This window comes from Nuphar pumila, chromosome 4 (genome assembly GCF_984573655.1).
Source record: "Nuphar pumila chromosome 4, dmNupPumi1.hap1.1, whole genome shotgun sequence".
Lineage (NCBI taxonomy): Eukaryota > Viridiplantae > Streptophyta > Magnoliopsida > Nymphaeales > Nymphaeaceae > Nuphar > Nuphar pumila.
Genome location: NC_143252.1, coordinates 15,500,792 through 15,521,715, shown reverse-complemented (window position 1 = coordinate 15,521,715; position 20,924 = coordinate 15,500,792). Strand labels below are relative to the sequence as shown.

General features: G+C 38.1%; 1 protein-coding gene across 1 annotated transcript; it reads left to right on the top strand.

The window, feature by feature from the left end:
* The first annotated feature begins 18,770 nt into the window (after positions 1-18,770).
* Positions 18,771-20,180, top strand: LOC149839485 (insulin-induced protein). Its single transcript, XM_090004141.1, has 5 exons — positions 18,771-19,081; positions 19,191-19,315; positions 19,462-19,650; positions 19,750-19,801; positions 19,884-20,180. Exons 1-5 carry the CDS (start codon positions 18,809-18,811, stop codon positions 20,010-20,012), a joined length of 768 nt encoding a protein of 255 aa, XP_089860267.1. The 5' UTR covers positions 18,771-18,808; the 3' UTR covers positions 20,013-20,180.
* Positions 20,181-20,924: the final 744 nt, after the last annotated feature.

Here is a 20,924-nt window from a genome sequence, read left to right as displayed (position 1 = left end):
TTAACCTTAATAGCTAATTTGACATCCTAGTTCCACCATGATGTATCCTTACCTAGTGGTGCACCGCCTTTAGACTCACCCAATACCTCCTTAGCTACTTTTCTCATACCACCCGCTATCTTATTCCACATTGATTCTGAATCCTCCTCGAGACACCAATCAACTTCCTTAACTACCTGCTCTACAAACATTCCTTGTTTAGCTCCTTTCAGTGCCCACCACTTAATTCTAGGATCTATCCTATGTCTATCCCTTTTGCGGCATTGTCTAATTCTAAGATCTAAAATTAAGACTCTATGTTGTGTAGCTACACTTTCTCCTGGTATAACCTTACAATCGATGCAACAACCCCTATCTCTCTTTCTAAGTAGGAAAAAATCTATCTGACTCGTATTAACCCCACTTTTAAATGTTACTAGGTGAGACTCCCTCTTCCTAAACCAAGTGTTTGCTAAGATCATATCATAGGACAAACAAAAATCTAAAATCCTTTCTCCACTTTCATTTCTTTCTCCTATACCATAGCCTCCATGGATATTCTCAAATCCATCCCTACTAATGCCTACATGTCCATTAAGGTCACCGCCGATGAAAAGCTTTTCTCCATAAGATGTCTCTTGTACTACTCCATCTAAATCTTCCCAAAATTGATGCTTAATGGAATCATCTAAACCTACTTGAGGTGCATAAACACTAATAATATTAATAATATCCGTACCTAATACTAATTTAATAAGTAAAATTCTATCACCCTTCCTACGGACCTCAACTACATTATCTATAAACTGACGACTCATAACAATCCCTACTCCATTCCTATTCCTATTTATTCCTGTATACCAAATCTTATATCCCCAAGGTTCTATCACTTTAGCTTTCTCACCTACCCATTTGGTCTCTTGAAGACATAAAATATCAATATTTCTCCTACACATAACATCTACTAACTCTACCAACTTACCAGTTAAAGACCCTATATTCCAAGTGGTTAACCTAATTTTATGGTCTTGGACTAACTTCTTTACCCCCACCCGTCCAACAAAGTGAGGGAACCCTTGCCTATTTGACACCACACCCGGGCGCCGGTGTGACGCGTCGCTTCTGGGCGACGACCTAGCAACCCTTGCACATTTATCACTGCCTCCGGGCCTAGAGAGTACAGCGCGTCGCTCAGTAGGGAACGCCCCAACGAAATTCTCATATTGGTTCATTTTCATAGGATATGACAAAGTTTTTATGCTGGCTGTCACAGGCCTACCGCAACCCTCCTCCTTTATCCGGGCTTGGGACCGGCAGTGTATAACTACACAGGCGGAGTTAAAAACCACCACTAAAGGTACAAAATAAAAAATTTGTAGATGCGCGGCACACAGCCGCGCATCTGACCCGAGTTTGACGAAAACCAGTTTGAAGATACGGGTTTTCGTGTGTGCGTGTATATATTTGCAAAGGCTAGCACCAAATATCCAGCATGGCTAAAGCCGTTAGTCTGGCTAGCGGGCACTAATGGATTACACCCTCTTAATGCCAAAGTGGCTTAAAATGAAAAGAGAACTAGAATCCGAGCAGTCGCTGTAAGATGGAAAACCGGCCCCTTGATTTTGCAGGATCACCCACTCATTAGGCTTTCCGTTGTTGGGGGGGCCTAAAAAGTGGCAACTGGGCATTGTCACCAGCTAACTGTTACCTATCCACAAGGAATGGCGGAGACATCGGTAGATTGCACCCATACTCAACCGTTAAAGAATCCAAACCACAGAAATGATTGTAGGGTGCACCTATACTCAAAGTGTCCAGGATCACAGCCACAGAACACACACACACACTCTCTCTCTCTCTCTCATATATATATATATATATATATATATATGAGAGAGAGAGAGAGAGTGCACACTTGCTTGCAAATCCGACTGGCATGATGAATTTGCTAACTGTTTACAGTAAATCATGATTTTTTGACGAAAAACATAATTTTTGGATTCTCAAACACATGAAAATTCTGAGCTGATGATTTTCAAGCCTCCTACTTATGCATTATAACTAGATGATTCAAGAGCTGGTCCATGTGAAACCAAGCATATGTAGATCACAACAATATGGTCAGATTTAAGAGATAAGAATAAAAATCCCATGAAAGTCTCGGTTCACCCGATAGTTCTCATATTTTCAGTTTTTATATTCTAGTAGCCCATGAGAACTGAAATATGACAGCTAAAAATATGGGTATTTCAAACACTTTTTTTGCAAATTCAACCATGTGGATGTGTTTGGCATGGTGAATTCGCTAGGGATCAACCATTAGATCGTGTATTTTGGATGAAAAAATATAATTTTTGAGTGCTTGAATATTTATAGAGTATGAGCCATTGATTTTAAAGCCTTAAAAAATCTCGTCCAAAATCAGAAAATTCAAGAGTGGGTTCTTATAAAACCAAACATGTAGATCACATTTGTACCGTTAGATTCAAGAGAAGAACAAAACATTCATGAAAATCACGGTTCATACATTAGTTCTCATTTCTAGTGACTATATATATATATATATATATATAGACATGTGCATAAGCATATGCACATGCAAGCAATCCATGACTATGAATGATATTTTCCAAAAAATGGGTGCTCACAGTTTTTTGATATTTATATGGAGAAACCACCCTCACGATCAGAAACCTAGCCCACTGGCTCTGCCTGCCATACTTGTGGTCGCTGTCCTGACAGCGTAAAACTGGGTGCTTACAGTTTCCATGACTTGATATTTTCAAAACGCAGGCGCTCCTGGTTTTCACCTCACTAATTCTTTCCTGTTTGACGTTGACAAGAAATTAGGTAGGCTAGAAGATGGCCATATAGGGATTCTTCTTTTGAAAGATAAGCAAATTAAATTCATTGAAGATGGAAAGAATTAGCAAAAATACTATAGACATGGACATGGGGAGGCCACGTCACCCTGCCAAGGTGATGGAGAAAAAGGAGAGATAGAAACAAAACAAGTGCTCCAACAGAGCATAAAGGAGATGACATTAGCAATAAGTGCAAAACCAAAAGCCAACCAAACTTAAATCAGAAGCGAGGACTTCCCGAGTTTGGGAGCCAATGAAACCCACAGAAAGAATACTCTGCCAAAGGAGGGCAGACCAGTGCAATCACATTGCACAAATGCAACGTGCCACTGCATCTGCTGTCGTATAGCTTGTCAGCTGTGGGGGGCTAGAAACAGAGGGAGGATGCTCAGGTGCAGCGAACAGGGCACATTGCATTTGTGCAATGTGATGGCACTTAATCTTAATTCTTGCAAAAGGGGGACGGGAAATGTGGAGTCAAGTCATTGGGTGAGTACTTTTGAAAGCTACCACGTTGAGTACTGGATATGCTCTGCTACACCTCGCGATTTAAGTCACATACACGTGCACACACAAACATTAATAATCCCACACCAATCTAGATACTCCTGGATGCCAGCAGTTTCCAAGTGAAGGAAAAATAATGTAAAAGCCATCATAGGATTCGAATGGGAGACCTCTCGATATTGCCACTTTATGATCCAGGAATATCGTTCTAACACTTGAAATTGACAAGAAATAGCGGTTACAAAAGGAAAGAAAAAAGAAAGGTGGTAATGGGGCTACTAGTGCAATGTGATTGCACACTTTTGGTGTGCTGCTGCACCTAATAGTTTGGTGCCATTGGCAATTTTCCAAACATTTTTCAACGTTTGATGGAATTATGCAAGTTTAAAAGATATAGTGTGTTTCAGGTCAAAATGAGTGAAAAATTATCTGATCAATTATTGTACATTGGTAGAGGATGTTAAACCCTCCTGCCTTAAACCAGATTTCAGTGTCACAATCACCAAAATACATTTGAGTATGCAACGCTGCTGACTATATATTTGAGCGTACCGGATCAGCTCAGCTATATATATATATATATATAATCACTAGAATATGAGGACTAATGTGTGAACCGAGATTTTTATAAATTTGTTGTTCTTTTCTCTTGAATCTATATGTAAGATGTGATCTGCATGCTTGGTTTTATAAGAACCCTCTATTGAATCCTCCAGTTTTGATGCATAAAAGAGATTTTTTTAAGGCTTTAAGATCAATGGCTCATAATCTTGATAAATATTCAAGCATTCAAAAATTGCATTTTTTCATCAAAAACACAGGATACAATGGTTGATTCCTATCAAATCCACCATGCCAATAACAACCACATGGTTGGATTTGCAAAAAAAGTGTTGGAAATGCCCATAATTCTAGTTCTCATATTCTAGTGACCCTATATGTACTGGTAGTATTGAAGGCACTGAACTACTATTGAGTATAAATCACCTTGTTTTCATATTTTTTAGATTCTTTTTGTAGATTAGACCTTATAAATATATCTACAAAGTTGTTTAGTAGAAAATGAGTTTTGAATCATGTGATTGTGACATATAAGCATATTTTTCAAGGGCATAAAAAATCAACATCCCATAATGCACAAAAATTTCATGAATTAAGATCATATTTTTAGATTGAAATAACATGATCCAGGAACAACTTTTTTTTGAAATTTTCAGAAAAATCTCAAATTTCATGAAAAGATGCTATATTAAATCCTATCAATTATATTTGAAATCCAAATATAAAAAATTATCTTGAATAAGAAAACCCATAGTGCGGCAGATAGTTTATTCAAACTAATTTGAAGAAAGTAATAATAAATTGGTGGGGTTCGCGTCAAGCTTCTAGATATCAGTGTAAGTCCACTAAGGAACCATGTTGGTGCCAACTCTATTTGCATAAGAAATAAAAATGTTGAAATCATAGAAGGCCTGATCTCGAAAAGCATCATGTGCGAGCAGAAAAAGAAGAGTGAGAGAGTAGAGAAGAAAAAAAAAATAAAAGCATGAAAAAAGAATCACGCATAAAAAAAAGGAGCACACAAATGCACGAAGCACCAAAAGTGAGGTACGAGATGTACACATAGGCCAAAGCCCAGTCCGAGAAAGTCCCAAAAATGACTACCATGAAGGTAGGGATTGTATTAGCACATAAAATGCATAAAGCACCAGAAATATCGAAAAGACATGAGAGGTGCACTTAGGCCAAGGCTCAGCCCGGGTTGGTTCTGAACAAATGGTTACCATGAGGGTAGAGATTGAACTAAAAAAATGTGTGTGAAAGGCATTCTCCTGGACTTGACTTTCATGGCCTATGATTGTTCAGTTTTGGACCAGGGGGTGGAAAAGAGAGAAAAACCTTTCAAGATTATGCCAAAAAGCCATTGTTTTTAATTCTTAACGTAAAGAGTTCTTCATCCGTGGAATCCCAGTTTGGCAACCAGGTGTCCTAGGACTTAATTGGGGCAGCACTAATTCTCTATTATTAAGCCAAGAATTACAAAGAAAAACTAAATTTTGATGATGCTTAGTGGGTCCCTTATCCATAATAATTATATTAAGGAGGATTAAGAGTAAAATTAATTGAATTAAAAAATCAATGTTCAAGAAAAGATAGAATATTCCTTAAATGAAATAAGAGATTCAAATCACTATTTTCAAAAGAATGTTCAAAATCAAAGGCAAGAATAAAATGAATAATGATTCTTCAATCATGGATCTTCTTCCCAAAAGATGTAAATGGTAAAAGAATAGCTAAGCTTGTCTACTGGGGAAACCATGGCATTTTAAACTACACCGGTGCCGACCCAGGTTGGCGCCAGTGCTTCCCACTGGCTCCCACCTGCGTAATTGGGTCGAATATAGATCGGGTCCAATCCAAAGAGGTTGATGCTAGGGGGAGGCACCGGCACCGATCCTACTAGGTCTATGCCACCTTGTTGAATTGGGTCCAGACCTGATCCAAATCCATTAGGTTGCCATCAGTGGGTAACATTAGCGCTAACCCAATGGATCTGGATCTAGGTCAGATCAGAAACCCATAACAGCCTAGACCCATTCAGAAACACTTCAGATAAATGCTTATATCTTGATTTTTACAAGTTCATTTGATGAGTGGTTTGGTGTGTTTAAAAGCTAACATATTCCTTTATAATCGGTCTTTTGGGCTTCACATCAAACTAGATCATTTGAAATGTCAAAAATGCCACCAAAATGGGCTCGACTTTACATACAAGTCTTTTAAACAAAAAACATGTTTTTGCTATAACTTTTCACTACGATGTTCAATCAAAGTGATTTTTTGGTTCATTGAAAAGCTGAAAAGTTTAGGATGTTAATTTATGAGTTCAAAATTCAGTAAAACTAGATTTCTTTTGAAAGTCACAAAAACACTAAAAAGTATCAAAAATATTCTTTGAAATTTATTTATCAAATGGGACTTTTAAAAATGCTCTTTAAAAGTATGTGAGTATTTTTTGATATGTTTCCGTGTGCCTCTCAAGAATTTTTTTCCTTTCAAAAAGTTCACAACCTAGCTCTTTAGAGTATGAACATGCATCTCAATTTAGATGAGTTATGACATTGACTAAGTCAGGGACAACACAAATGTTGGTTGAGAACTCAAAAAAAAATTGGGTGTCAAAGGATGCCCCTCTTTGGTATCGAGCATGTGAAGCTCCGTTTATAACAAAGAAGTTAACACACCCAAATTTTTTATCCAAACTATGCTGGTGGTTTGTTTGTAATAAGAGAATGCAAGGACAATGATTTTAATTCTTGTCTTGTTCTTGTGATATTGTTCTTATAGTCTTGTTTTGATTTTAGTATTTTTTTATGGAGAAATATTGAACCTTACCCGAGGGTCCCCTGACACTCATCCAAGTGAGTTTAGGAGGTCTTGTTCAAAGTCAGTGCAAAGTGGGCCATTTGTTGGCATTGTCAGGACTGAGCCAAGGTTCTACTGAACTTAAGTCGGTGCACAACTGCTCTACACTAGCTTTGCCCAGAAAAGTTTAGCAACTTGTTCAAAAGTCATGTCCAACACGGTCGGTGCAGAGTGGGCACAAAGGCACTACATTGGCTTTGCCAGAACTGAACAAGATCCAATAGAGAAAGACAAAAGATTAGAAAAATTCTGATGAGATTTTGATGATTGTTTTGGATTCTTCTCATTTTTAGAGAAATGCACCAACTAGCATGGATGCTCGTGGGTTGTAGGGGTTCTTGTCCAAAAAACAACCAAAAAAAAGAACATGTTTATCAAAATGAGGTAGCTTGCTCAGAAGAGTAGAGGCTAAGGTATGTTCTTTAAAATCTCATATCGCTTTCAGGGTGATTATATTATTGTTTGTGAACTTTCCATGAATTTTCTGTTTTTTATTGATTTTATCATTATTTTCATGATTTTTATAGGTTTTTCATGATTTTCGATTCTTTTTGCTTCTTGGTATGTTTATGATTGATCAAAGAGAGCTTATCAAGAATTTTTATGACGATTTTTTTTTTTCAATTTTTATTTTTTATTTTTGGATTTTGTTATTTATAATATTTACAAAGAGAACCTCTATCCATGATAATGAGGCAATGCACTTTCTGGAAGTGCGAACAACACAAGACTTCCCTTAAGATGTGATGGGGGTACTAAAAATCATGGGCTTGATTGAAAATTTTCTCATTTTAATGAAAATTAAGGGTTCAAGCAATTTCGAGCAAAGACTCCTTTTAAGGAGACTTCGTAGCTCAAGATGCCAAGGTTGCCCCAGTTTGTAAAAAGATGGAATATACAAATTTTTTAGGAGAAGGTTGATGTTTCTCAAAATCAAAGTAGGCTAAACTTGTGATTTTCCTTCTTGGCAAAAACAATCTCTTGCTCAGGGTAGACAAGCTTACCTATTCTTTTTTCATTTGCATTTTTGGGGAGAAGATCTATGATTGAAGGATCTTTATTCATTTCATTCTTGCCTTTGATTTTCAAAATTCTCTTTGAAAAGATCTCTTATTTCATTTAAGATGGAATATTTTATCTTTTCTTGGGCATTGATTATTTAATCCAATCAATTTTACGTTTAATCCTCCTCTCGAGAATTATTATGGATAAGGGACCCACTATGATCCTCAAAGTTTAGTTTTTCTTTCTGATTCTTGGCTTAATCTTAACAAATTGGTCTTGCCCAGTGTTACGTTCTTGGTTTGGGTTTGAACCTAAGTCTATGTTAGGTCGGGTAGGCTAAAACAGGTGAGGGTTTGGTTTAGGTTTTCACACGGTTTAGTAAAAAAAAATTTGTTCTCCCAATTCACAGCAAATAAAATGCTGAAAAATTAGAAGAGGATTCTATATAGGTAGGCTAGCTTGGGTAAAAATATCTGGATTTTAGGGCTTGTCATTTGGGAGGTAACATTCCTGGAAGTTCTGGGATTTTTTTGGAACAAGTTTCTATTTGGATTCTGACAGGCTATGAGAGATTAATTTATTCCTCTCAAAATATCGATCAGAAAAATATAAAAAATTAAGAAAAAGCTTGGGACAAGCTAAGAAATGTTGGGTTAAAATTTGGAGTTCTTAACTTTAAGGCCAGGGAGATAAAAATAGGGGAACATAGAAAATGGGTTTGGGTTAGGACTGATTCTGGACTGGGATTTGGTAAAAAAAGGTTTTAGTGTTAGATTTATTTCTCCACACTGAGAATGAGTTATATCCATTTTTTGGTGAGTAGTCTAAGGACACGTAGTGCATCTAGGGTTAAATTTATAGTCTTGGACTAGGTCAGGATTGAGAGAAGCATTCAGATGAAGTTGGGTCAAATTCAATATTTTACAACAACAAAATATTGAACTTGTGGTCGGGCTAATAGGTCTAAGGAGGCTAAGACTGAGTTTTGGGTTAAGGCTTAAGCTTAGCTGACTTATCAAGGTTTGGGAGGTTGTCTTAGAAGGACGTCTAAGGGTCCACGACTGGGAGATGGTTCAGAGAAGTTGATTTGGCAGATGCAGGTTGGTTCCATTGAATTACTTGATGTTATTGTATGGTCCAAACTTAGGCTTATACCAAATCCAGTTGGGTTAACCTACAAGAGGCCCAGGCTCAAAGGAGAGAGCCTACTTGAGAATAGACAAGGGCCTAGGACCCATTGAAGAGAGAGAGAGAGAGGGAAACTTCAACTTCATATTTGATTTTTTATTTTCTGCTTAGAAGGTAGAGGCCCTATATTGGCCTTAACAAAACCATGTAAACCATAATGAAAATAACAAGAAATATTAACTAAAATGAAAACTTTCAAGAGTCTGAAAGATAGAACCTACTAGGACCTTAGGTAACACCCAAATCCCTTCATAAAGCCCCTTACATGTCCATATAGGGAATTCAATAAGGAAGGTCGACCTCCCCTAGTGAGGCCCACTTGGCTGGCTGGCCCTTGGGGTTTCCTTTGGACCCGATCCCTTCAATGTTGATGCACATAGCTCCTTGCTCGGATCCATCCAATGTTGAGTTGGGTCGGATCTCTTCCTGCTCTGCTCCATCCAACGCTAATGTGGATCCGGTTTTAGTTAGATATGTATCATCCCCTCTGCCTTGGAATTTGCCTAGTCTGCTAGGTAAGAAGCCACTTGTCGTCGCTTCCTCTATTTGTCAAAATAACGCATCGACTACCTGATTCTCCACTCCCTTCTTGTATTGCAACTCGAAGTCATACTCCATCATCTTAGCTACCCATTTTTGTTGGATTGTGATAGTGATTTTTTGCTCCATAAGGTACTTGAGGCTTTTGTGGTTGATACAAACCACAAAGTGCCTTCCCAAAAGATACGGCCTCCACTTCTCAAGCTCCAATATTATTGTGAGCATTTCCTTTTCATAAGTGGAGAGTGCCTTGGCATGGTTGAAAAGACTCGTGCTTAGGAAAGCCGAGGGATGACCTTCTTACATTAACATTGCCTCGTCTCCGTTGTCACAAGCATCAATCTCGATCGCGGACTCTTTGGAGAAGTTTGATAGAGCCAATATAGTCACTTTACACATGACTTGCTTGAGTCATTCGAAAGGAAGCTCAAACTTTTCGCACCAAGCAAAAATATTTTTCTTCAACATAGCAATCAATGGTGTAACAATAATCTCGCAATTTCTTATGAACCTCTGGTGGTAACCGGTGAGCCCAAGGAACCCTCTCAATACCTTGAGGGATGTCGATTTTGGCCAATAGAGCATCACCTTATTTTTTGGGGGATCCATGCTCATGCCTTGCTTGTCGACAATGTAACTAAGGTAGGACACTCTTGAGTGTCTAAAACTGCACTTGGACCTCTGGGCTTTGCATTGGTGCTCCTTCAGGGTTTAAAGAACAACCCTTACATGTTCTAGATGGTATAGACTAATATGTTGTCGAAAAATATGAAGACATATTTGCGAAGCACATCTCGAAATACACCGTTCATAATCTGTTAGAATGTGGCGGGGGCATTGGTTAGCCCAAAGGGCATTACAAGTAACTCAAATTGTCCATCATGAGTCCTAAATGTCTTCGTCCACTATCTAGATTTGATGATAATCAGATCAAAGATCTATCTTTGAGAAGACTTGGGCCCCATTCAACTCATCCAAAAACTCATTGATGATGGGTATGGGATGCTTGTCCTTCAATGTCACGGCATTCAAGGCCCTATAGTCCACGCAAAATTGCCAAGTGTTGTTCTTTTTCTGCACCAAGAGAATCAGTAATGAGTAAGGACTTGAACTGGGTTGGATCACCCCGCTATCAAGCATCTCCCAAACAAGTCTTTCAATTTTATTCTTTTGAGAACGTGCATACTGATAGGGATGAACAGTCACAGGTAGGGATGGCAGTGGACCGGGGGAAAGCGGGGCCCCGCCCCGCCTCGCCCCGTTTGGACCGGGGATGGAGGGTATGAAACGGGGATGGAGGCGGGGACGAAGGTTAAAATCCATCCCCGTCCGGGGGTGGAGGCGGGGATGGACTAGCATGTTCCCCCGCCCCGGCCCATCCCCGCCCCGCCCCCGGCCCATCCCCGTCCCGGCCCCGCCCCGCCCCATCCCCGCCCCCAACCCTTTATATTTTTCTACATGTTTACTAACCCTAACTCCCTTCCCTAATTTCCTAACCCTGGAGCCACCGAGCCGGGTCGTCGCCTCTTCCCCTTCCTTCCCCATCCGCAATATCATTGGAGTTGGGCCGTCGCCGACCACCGTTGGCCGTCGCCGACCACCGTTTGCCGACACCGACCACCGTTGGCCGACACGATCTCTCCCTCCTTCCATGGCTGATGCATTGTTTGACATCTTCTGAGATCTTAAAAACAACTTTTGACATGGCTGATGCATTGTTTGTTTGTCAGCGTATGAACTATCAAAAAAAGAAGGTAAGGTTGGGACACCTGAGAGACCACTCTCCGATCTTGGTAATCTAAGTTATCGTGGCTACTGGACTAGGGTTTTGCTTGACATTCTGAAGAAGCATAAGGGCAATATTTTCATCCTGCTTTCTTTCTGGACCTTCATGTTTTAAATTTGTGTTGCACTCTGTGGTTTTGCTTGTGCTGTCAAATCTTCTCATATAGTGGACACATTTTTCTGTGATTATAAAGCAGGTTTCAATAGGTTAATTTTTTCATTTATTGTGGTTGTTTGATTTGGCTTAATTTTTTTTAACATTTCAGATCAACTTATTTGCATATTCATTTTTCTAATTATTAAATAATATTCTCCAGTTCAGAAAAAATTGGAGGATGAGGAACTGAATCCATTCAATATCTTCTAGAGCATGATCCATGGATGTTATGTATTAGTTTACTAGGCACAAGTAAAATCTAATTTTTGTCTGGGCTATGAAGGCGGGGAGATCATGTTTTCCATGTGGATAAATTCATTTATCATTAACTGAAATATTAGCGTGAATGATTTCTAAGTAGGGATGCAATTTGACAAACGGGGACGGGGATGGGGCGGGATGGGGACGGGGCGGGGACGGGGACGGGGCGGGGGTGGAGGACATGAAACGGGGATGAAGGCGGGGGTGGAGGATAAAATCCATCCCCGCCGCGGAGGCGGGGCGGGGGTGGAGGATAAAATTTTGAGGCGGGGCGGGGGTGGAAACCTTGTCCCCCACCCCGCCCCGCCCCACTGCCATCCCTAGTCACAGGTCCAGCACCTGGGATGAGAGTGATATGATGGTCTGGAGACCTTTTGGGTGGTAGGCCAATGACCTCGATATACACTTTCTTGAATTGGTCAAGGATCTCTTGTATTTCGGGTTGCATTTCTTTGAGCCTTTTGACTTCTTGTGGGCCCTTCATCATAATGGTGCTATGTAGAGCTTCTTAAGTAGCTCTATAGATCTTAAGGGCTTCACCAAAACCCACTTTATCATCTCCCTTGGGTTTATGGCCCTTGAGGCAAGCCCTTTGAAAATGCATGATAATGCATCCATTCTTAATACATAAATCATGCATTTAAGTGTATTTTATTGGTTTACAATTCATTCTTATGATGTTTCAGAGTTAAAGAAGTCACGTTTAAATCTTGCAGAATTCGAAGTTAAAATAAGAAAGTTGCGACCATTTTACGGTTTTAGAGCGAATCCCAAGGAAATTTGGACCATGATCCAGTCCAAAATACATTAATTGGATCTTGGATCCAATGCTAATGTGTTTAGCAAACACTTAAACCCAAACCCACTTCATAATTTTTAGAAACTCATCTTGAATTGACGTCAAACCCTCTTTTTGCAAAATCTAGTTAGTTAAGTACTAATTTATAAATAAGAAAACTTTTAAGAAGTTAATTATAAATAGTTTTTAACCTAAAATTTAGTATAAATAAAAAGCTTAGGGCTGAGTGAAAGGGGTCTTTAGCCCATTTTACGCTAGCTCTCTTCTTCTTCTTCATCCCTTCTAAGAATTCCTCTTAGCCTCTCTCTTGCTCTTTTTCTCATTCTTCTTCTTCCTCCTCCTTTTCTTCTCTTCTTTTATCATTTCTCATTCAGCAAGGGAGATCTAATTGAAAGCTAATTCGGAAGAGATCTGGAATCATCCAATTCGTTGAAGGCCCCTCTTCTTCACCTTCATTCCTCGAATTCACTAGATCTAACGATTTAGTGAGTTTTCTTTACCCCTCTCTTTGTAAAATTGATATAATTTTAGTTTTCATTTTTATTTATTTATTCTAATTTGATCTTTATGCATTTTTTAAGTTCTATAATTGCTTTGTTTACTGTAATTTCTCTTTTAGATCAATTTTCTTTTTGTTCTTAAAAAAATCTAAAAACAAGATGGGGATCTATGCTTGATTGATCTCAATTCAATTAGAGCATTAGATAAATCCATCTCATAGTTTAGATTTCAATTATTGCATTTTAATTCTTGTTTCTTTGTTGATATTTTAGAATTAGATTAGTTAAGTAATTAGATCTGATTCCATGAATTTAGAAGTGTTCATTCTTTGATCTAATGCAATAGATCAAAGTGTGAAATTCTGGAATTTTTTTATAGCTTTTTGTTTTTATCATAAATGGAGATTTCAGAATCCAAATTATGATCCATAAATTGGATCTGATTCATGTTTGAGTCTAATTTTTCTTTGAAAAAATTCAGCATGATCGGATTTAGATTGATGGGACGTTCTAAGCTTTTTTCGGACGTATATTTTGGCATCTCTATTTTCTGCAACTTTTATTTCCTGCATTTTTTCTGTTTTTGTTTTTGATATATCTGGAGCTTCCGGATGCCAAATACAAATCCGTAAAATGGATTGGATTCATAAATGAATCTAATTTTTTTGTGAAATTTTTATTCATTTTCAATCTATTTTTCTAGACTAAATTAGTTAAATATCGTAAGCTATCAGAAATTTTGACAACAATTTCTAAAGTTTTGAAATTGTTCATTTATTAATAAATTGAGTTCTACATTGAGTTTTACAATTCTATAATTTGAATTATTTTCATTTATATTTTGAGAACATATCTAAAAATTTTGAGAAGGATCTAAATTCAATTGCTATCTAATTCTGTCAAATTACAGAAATCTATTCTGATAAGAAATTCTATAATAACTAGTGGTAGAATTATAATTTCGTGTAGTAATTCAAATTAGTGTAGATTTTGCATTTCGTTTGTTTTTGTTATTGTTTTTTCAAGAGATGATGCCATTTGTTGATTCCACATGATTGAAGTGAAGTGAATTTGAAGTTAAAGTGAAGAAGCAAATGTGAAGAAGCTTCATTTTTAGTTTTTTTTTAGCATTTTTAATTCCTAGTTAATTAGGGCCTTTTTTACCATATTTAAGCTTCAAATTAATTTCAATTTCAGCATTATTTGAAGTCTGTAATAATCCTTTAATTCTTATTTCATAATTACTTTTAATTAGTTTAATTTTTCTTTTTAAGGCAATAAACAAATTCGCTTTGAGTGGAATATGAAGTTTTATCAACCCGTTCCTCGAGTTCGATCCCGGTTCTCACTACTTGTGAGTTAGATTTTTAAAGTTTGGTGACCAACTTTCATAAATATTTTTCATCAAATTATCCTTTTAAAAATACAATGATAAAGTGTACACCACCCTTTTCTCGGCTTGGTCGATGCTCATTTTTATCTTATAAAAATCCCTTTGAACCTTGCCCATGGTCCGCAACCAACTCAACCCAAGCACCATATTTGCACCTTTCATGGGCAGCACATAGAAGTCCACCACGAACTTGGATCCTTAGAGATCCAACTCGACTCTCATGCAAACATACCAACATTTGAGGTGACTCCCGTCTCCCACCGTGAGTTCATATTGCAGTTGGTCCTTTGTTGAGCAGCCCATGGTTTGCATAAGATCTTTCCTTATAAAGTTATGGGTCCTTCATACTCTCCCTGTTTTAATGTCCTCTAAATCACATAGAGTTTAAGATGGATACCCCAACCAAGGCATGGTAAGATATTCTATGACCTTGCTCGATTTCCTTAACCGAATCACCTGACTCTTCTTCTTCTTCTTCTTCTTTATCGCTCTTGCATACCAAAAACATGTTTAAGGTTTTGCACTTGTGCCCCAGAATCCATTTTTCATCACAATTGTAACAAAGGCCTTTACTTCTCTGGTTTGCCATTTGGGCCTTTGAAAGAAACCCAGTTTTGAAACTTGGTCCTAATTTTGGGTTTTCATATCCATCCGGGGGTCGATTTGGCCTCTTCACATGAGCCAACTTCTTTATTCTTTCTTTCACTACTCTTGCTTTGACAAAGCATTCTTCGAAGCTTTGAGAGTCTAAGGCCATTAGTTCAACCTTATGTCCTCTCTAAGACCTCCAACAAATGCTCTAATCAATGAGGATTCAGACCAATTACCACACATGTTGCATGTTGGGAGACCTTGATTCGCCTTGCTGGCCTCTGGGGTGTCTTCCAAGAATGGAGTCCTCATCTAATTCATCATTCTCTTCTTCATGAGATCTGCCACCTCCGTTGGTAGACTGGAATTGTTGCATCTCCATATTGCATCATTTGCAAATGTTGCATTTGGTTGGTGATTTATAAGATGGCAGTTTTGAGACCCGCTACGCGATTCTCAACACCACCCATCCTTGCATTGGTGTCCTCTATGAAATTGTTGAGGAGTTTGGGGTTCATCCCTAGAGGAGTGTCTTGGTTCTTTTTTAGTGGCATGGGTTACACCAGGTTGTCTTTGATATCAGTTTTGTCACAGGTAGGTCTGGGTTTGAACCTAGGTCTAGGTTAGGTCGAGTAGGCTAAAACAGGTTTGGGTTCAGTTTGAGTTTTGACATAGTTTAGTACAAAAATTTGGATCTCTCAATTCACAATAAATAACATATTAAAAAAATAGGAAGGGATTCTAGATAGGTTAGGCTAGCTTGGGTAAAAATATCAAGATTTTAGGGCTTATCGTTTGAGGGGTAAAATTCTTGGAAATTTTGAGATTTTTTAGGGACAAGGTTTTGTTTGGATTCTGACAGACTCTAAGAGATTAATTTATTTATCTCAAAATACCAGTATGAAAAATATGAAAAAATTAGAAAAAGGCTTGGGATATGCTAGAGAAGGTTGGGTTAAAATTGTTCTGGGACTTTAAGGTCAGGGAGATAAAAATAGGAAAACACAGAAAATGGGTTTGGGTCTAGACTGATTCTCAACTAGGATTTGGTAAAAATAGGTTTCAATGTCAGATTTATTTCTCCACACTGGGAATGAGTTTGGATTCAATTTTTGGTGGGTAGTCTAAGGACAAGTTGTTGTATATAGGGTTAACTTTGGAGGCTTGGACTAGATCAGGATTAGGAAAAGTGTTTGGATATTGGGTTAAATTCAACAAATCACAACAACAAAATATTGAATTTGTAGCTAGGTTAATAGGTCTAAGGAGGCTAAGACTAAGTTTTGGGTTAAGGCTTAGACTTAGATGACTTACCAGGGTTTTGAAGGTTGGTTTAGAAGGTTGTCTAAGGGTTCACTATTGGGAGATTGTCCAGAGAAGTTGATTTGGCTGACACGGGCTGGTTCCACCAAATTACTGGATGTTGTTGCAAGGTTCAGATTTAAGCTTGCACTAAGTCTCGCTGGGTTGACTTACAAGAGACCTAGGCTAGAAAAAGAGAGCCTATGAGGGTCCAAGGGTAGAGCTGAGGAAGGCCAAAGGGAGAGAGAGAGAGAGATGTCCCTTAAAAGAGGAAACGATTTTGAGAGAGAGAGGAACCTCAACTTCATATCTAATTTTTCATTTTCTACTTACAAGGTAGAGGCCATATATATAGGCCTTAACAAAAACATTTAAACCATAATGAAAATAACAAGAAATATTAACTAAAATGCAAACTCCCAAGAGTCCCCTAAGTAGAACCCACTAGGCCCTTAGGTAACACCCAAATCCCTTCATAAAGCCCCTTACACGTCTATATAGGGCATTCAATAGGAAAGGTCGACCTCCCTTGGTGGGGCCCACTTGGATGGTTGCCCCTTGAGGTCTCCTTTGGACCTGGTCCTTTTAATGTTGACCTGCTTAGCTCCATGCTCTGATCCTTCTCTTCATGCTCCGCTCTATTCAATTCCAATGTCAATCTGATTTTAGTTGGATCTGTATTACCCAATTAATCCCTTAGGACACCTGGCCACAAAACTGGGATTCCACATATAAAGAACTCTTTATATTAAGAAATATAAACAATGTCTTTTCAGCTTAAACTCAAAAGGTTTTATTTCTTTTGCCACTCCCTAGTTTGTGATAGTCATGAGCCTCATAAAAGCTAACCTAGGAGAGGTTCCATTCACACACGACATTCTAATCCAACCTATATTAGCCATATGATTTAAACCTTCCTGGGAGCCTTGGCCTAAGTGCACCTCTCATGCTTTAAGCTTTGTGCCTTGTGCATTTTGTGTACTAATCTAATCTCTACCATTATGGTAGACAAATAATTGGAACCTACTCGGGATGAGCATTGGCCTAAGTTCACCTCTCATGCCTCACTTTTTTGTGCTCTATGCGCTCTCTTTTTCATATGCATGTTTTTTCTCCTCTTTTTCTTTTTCTTCTTTCTCTCTCTCCTGGCTTTTCTTCTCTCTCTTGTCACTTCCTCACACCCAATGCTTTAGAGATTAGGCCTTTTAAGATTTCATTAATTTTATTTCTTGAACATATAGAGTTGGTCATCAACATGGTTCCGGACTTACAACGATTTGCTTTGAATTAGTTTGAATGAACTAACAATGCAGGTTTTCTTATTCATGATAATTCTTTTTATTTAGATTTCGAATATAATTGACAGGATTTAAGAATCATTGTTTTAGAAATAGTAGAATATAACATCTTTTCATAAAACTTGAGAATTTTTATGAAAATTTCCAAAAGTTGTTCTTGCCCCTGGTTCAATTTTTATCCAAATTCATGAAAGAACTAGGTCAGGAAACATGAATCAGGCAAGACGTGGTAATCATGGATTTTCTTATTTATGCAAATTGTAGATGAATTGCTTAGGCTTGTCCACTCCAAGGACATAAAAAGATTTCAAAATGGGCTTTAACACTTCTTAGAATTTTTTTCCCATATCATTGTACGGGCTGTTAATTTGGAAATACCATTTTTTTCTAGAGTATTTTTTAGCTCTTTAAGAAATTTTAAAAATTTTCAAGTTTTAAGGAGTTTTTAGATTTTTTTTATTTTTAGTGATTTTTAGATTTTTCTCATTTTTATTGATATCAATTTTTAGTTTTTATTGATTTTGTGTTTTTTATTTTTTTGGGGTTTTTAATTTCTATATTTACAAGTTTTAAGTTTTATTTTCATTCCATTACATGGACTTGGGGAGTGATGATCTAGTTATCCATGGATAAAAGGGAAAATGATATGTAAGATCATGCAATAAAGAATTTTCTGAAGGCATGGTTCCGTTCCCTAAACCTAAACCCATTGGTGAGGGTTCAAGCCCAATCACATGAAGAAGTATTTGGGTTGTTTGGGTCCTTAGACTCAAAGGTTTCAAATCCAACAGACGTTCCTCTTCTTCCAACAACAATGCCCCAATCATGAGGGCAATTTCTTTCTTCACTCTTTCTTATTTCTTCTTTATCTTATTAAATTTTCATTCTTATTTTCTTTGTCTGTGAAATTTATTATTTTTCCTTATGCATTCCAGAGCACTAATCGTGAGCTTTTTCTTTCCCACAATTGGTCTAAGAATTCTCTGCCTTTCTGCCCCTAACTCGGGCGATGGTTCAAAAATTTCTGGATATAATAGTGAATTGTCAAAATTTAGCTCATCCACACAAGACTCTCTCTCTCTCTCTCTCTCTCTCTCTCTCTCTCTCTCTCTCTGACTTTTCACCTTTCAAATTTCCAAACATCCAAATAAAGGACATTCCTAGTTTATGAGGAGCATCAGCTCTTGAATTCCCCCATAGAAACGAAGAGAAGATGACGGCACGCATTGCTTCTCTCGCTTCCTCATCCCTGCCCCTAAACGTCAACCATCCTAAAAGACTCAACCTTTCTCCGCTAGCACCCACTTGCTCTCTCAAATCAGAAGGTAAAGCCCCTCTAAACCGAACCTGGCCATCCATTTCTCTCACTCTTTTCGGTTCAGGTTTCTTTTTGGGTCCCCTTGTAGATGCTATCCATTCTAGGGTGCAGCTTCAAATCTACCAAAATGGATCAATTGATATTGGTCCCATTCATACAAACATTTGGGTAAGATTTTAATTGACTTGATCAGTTGGTTGTTGGAGCTACCTGATATATTCATCCATCTTTGGCTTCAAGAAGAAATTTGAGTAAGACCTCTTTGCTACTGAACCAGGTTCCTCCCTTGCTTGGAGCATTCTACTGCACTGTTGGATTGCTGCGACTATTTTTGGATGAAAGGGTGTATGCAAAAACAAAAGCTCCAGAAGGGAGCCTACAGAAAACATCAATGTCACTGTTGTAAGTTTTCATTTTGCTCTGTGAGCTTAGAAAGACATGCTGCAGTGCTGGCTGGAGTTTGAAGATATAAATTTCATAGGATTGAATGGAGCAAATAGAGACTTTGGAAGTAGTAAAATACTGGATTTAATCATTGGATGAACCAGGTTGCTTGTGCTTTTCATAGAGCTGAGTGCTGAGATGTACAAGGTTGGTGTACCAGCGAACGTTGAAGCCTATGCATTGTTTGCTTTGGCAGAGTTCATATGGTTTTTTATGGATGGTACATGGTTGGGGTTCGCAATAGCATCCCTTGTTGGTATTGGGTGCCCAGTAGCAGAGATTCCACTGATCAAGTACCTTCTCCTCCTTTCTAATTGTTGTTGCAGCTAATGCTTTCTCTCGTTACTTTTATTGGTTATGAAAATTTTGCAATTGTGCCTTTACTTCTCCAGGTTATGGCATCTGTGGTACTATCCTAATTCAAATATTGAAATTTTTGGTGAGGTAAGATTCCTGGACAATCCGCCTCATTTTTTAATTGGTATTTAGGAAAGGAAAATTATGAAATTTTCCCTTTTATGATCAGGGGTTAGTCACTTGGACATGCACCTGCTACTTCGTTTACACACCCTTCCTGATCAATTTATCACGCTGGTTGAGAGCAAGAGTTGCATCAGTTGGTAAAGAATCTAAAGATGATCCGAAGGCAATGTAGCATGTTCACCATTGAAATGGAAGGGATACGGTTGGTAAAGTGCTTTTCGTATGCTTTAAGTTCACTTCTTTTAGATACTGGCAAAATGCAGTTTAGTCTGTATATCATTGTTACCGATCCATAGATGGATCAGTTTAACATACTAATGTACTAAAAAAGCTTGCCCAATTTGGCCTCTATTCTTTGTGGACTCAAGTTACATGGATTCGTTCAGGGAGATGCTCTGCAAACTGGTGTGTGCTAATTTACGGTGTATACATCAGATGGTATAACTAATAAAGGGTACTAAAACAACCCATTATTAGCCCTACAAAATGCAATAAGTAGTGCATACCAAGAAGAACCTATGCAGGTCCAAACTTAGACCAACCAAATGGCTTCTTCAGGACTCCAGTCTGCCATGGACAGGCAAAATGCAGTCTAGTTTGTATATTCGCTTCTTTTAGATACTGAAAAAATGCAGTTTAGTTTATATGTCATTGTTACCAATCCATAGAGGAGCGGACATGGTGGAAGAAAATTCTTAATCAAGTTGACTTCAAGAAAAGTAAATTTAGAATCGCCGCACAGAGATGTGGTGAGCATTATTAATCAGCAGCTAGAGGGGCAAGGTAGGCCAGATCGGGTGACCAAGGACATCATGGATTGCTTGTTTCAATTCGATCGTATGTTAGTTCATAGAGTTCCTAAATCTTGTGATCATATAGCTAATGTTTGGCTAGAATGGCTTCCACTAGTCCTAGTGTGATGTGGCTCAGCACTGGTTTCTGGGAGACTTTGTTCACTCTGAGATGTAATGTTCCCTATGTTGCAATGAGCGGGTAGGGGTCTGCCTAATCCTAGCTTTATCATCTTAAAAAACAAATCCATACTGGTAGTTGTTATCAGAAAAAAATTCCATACTGGTAGTTT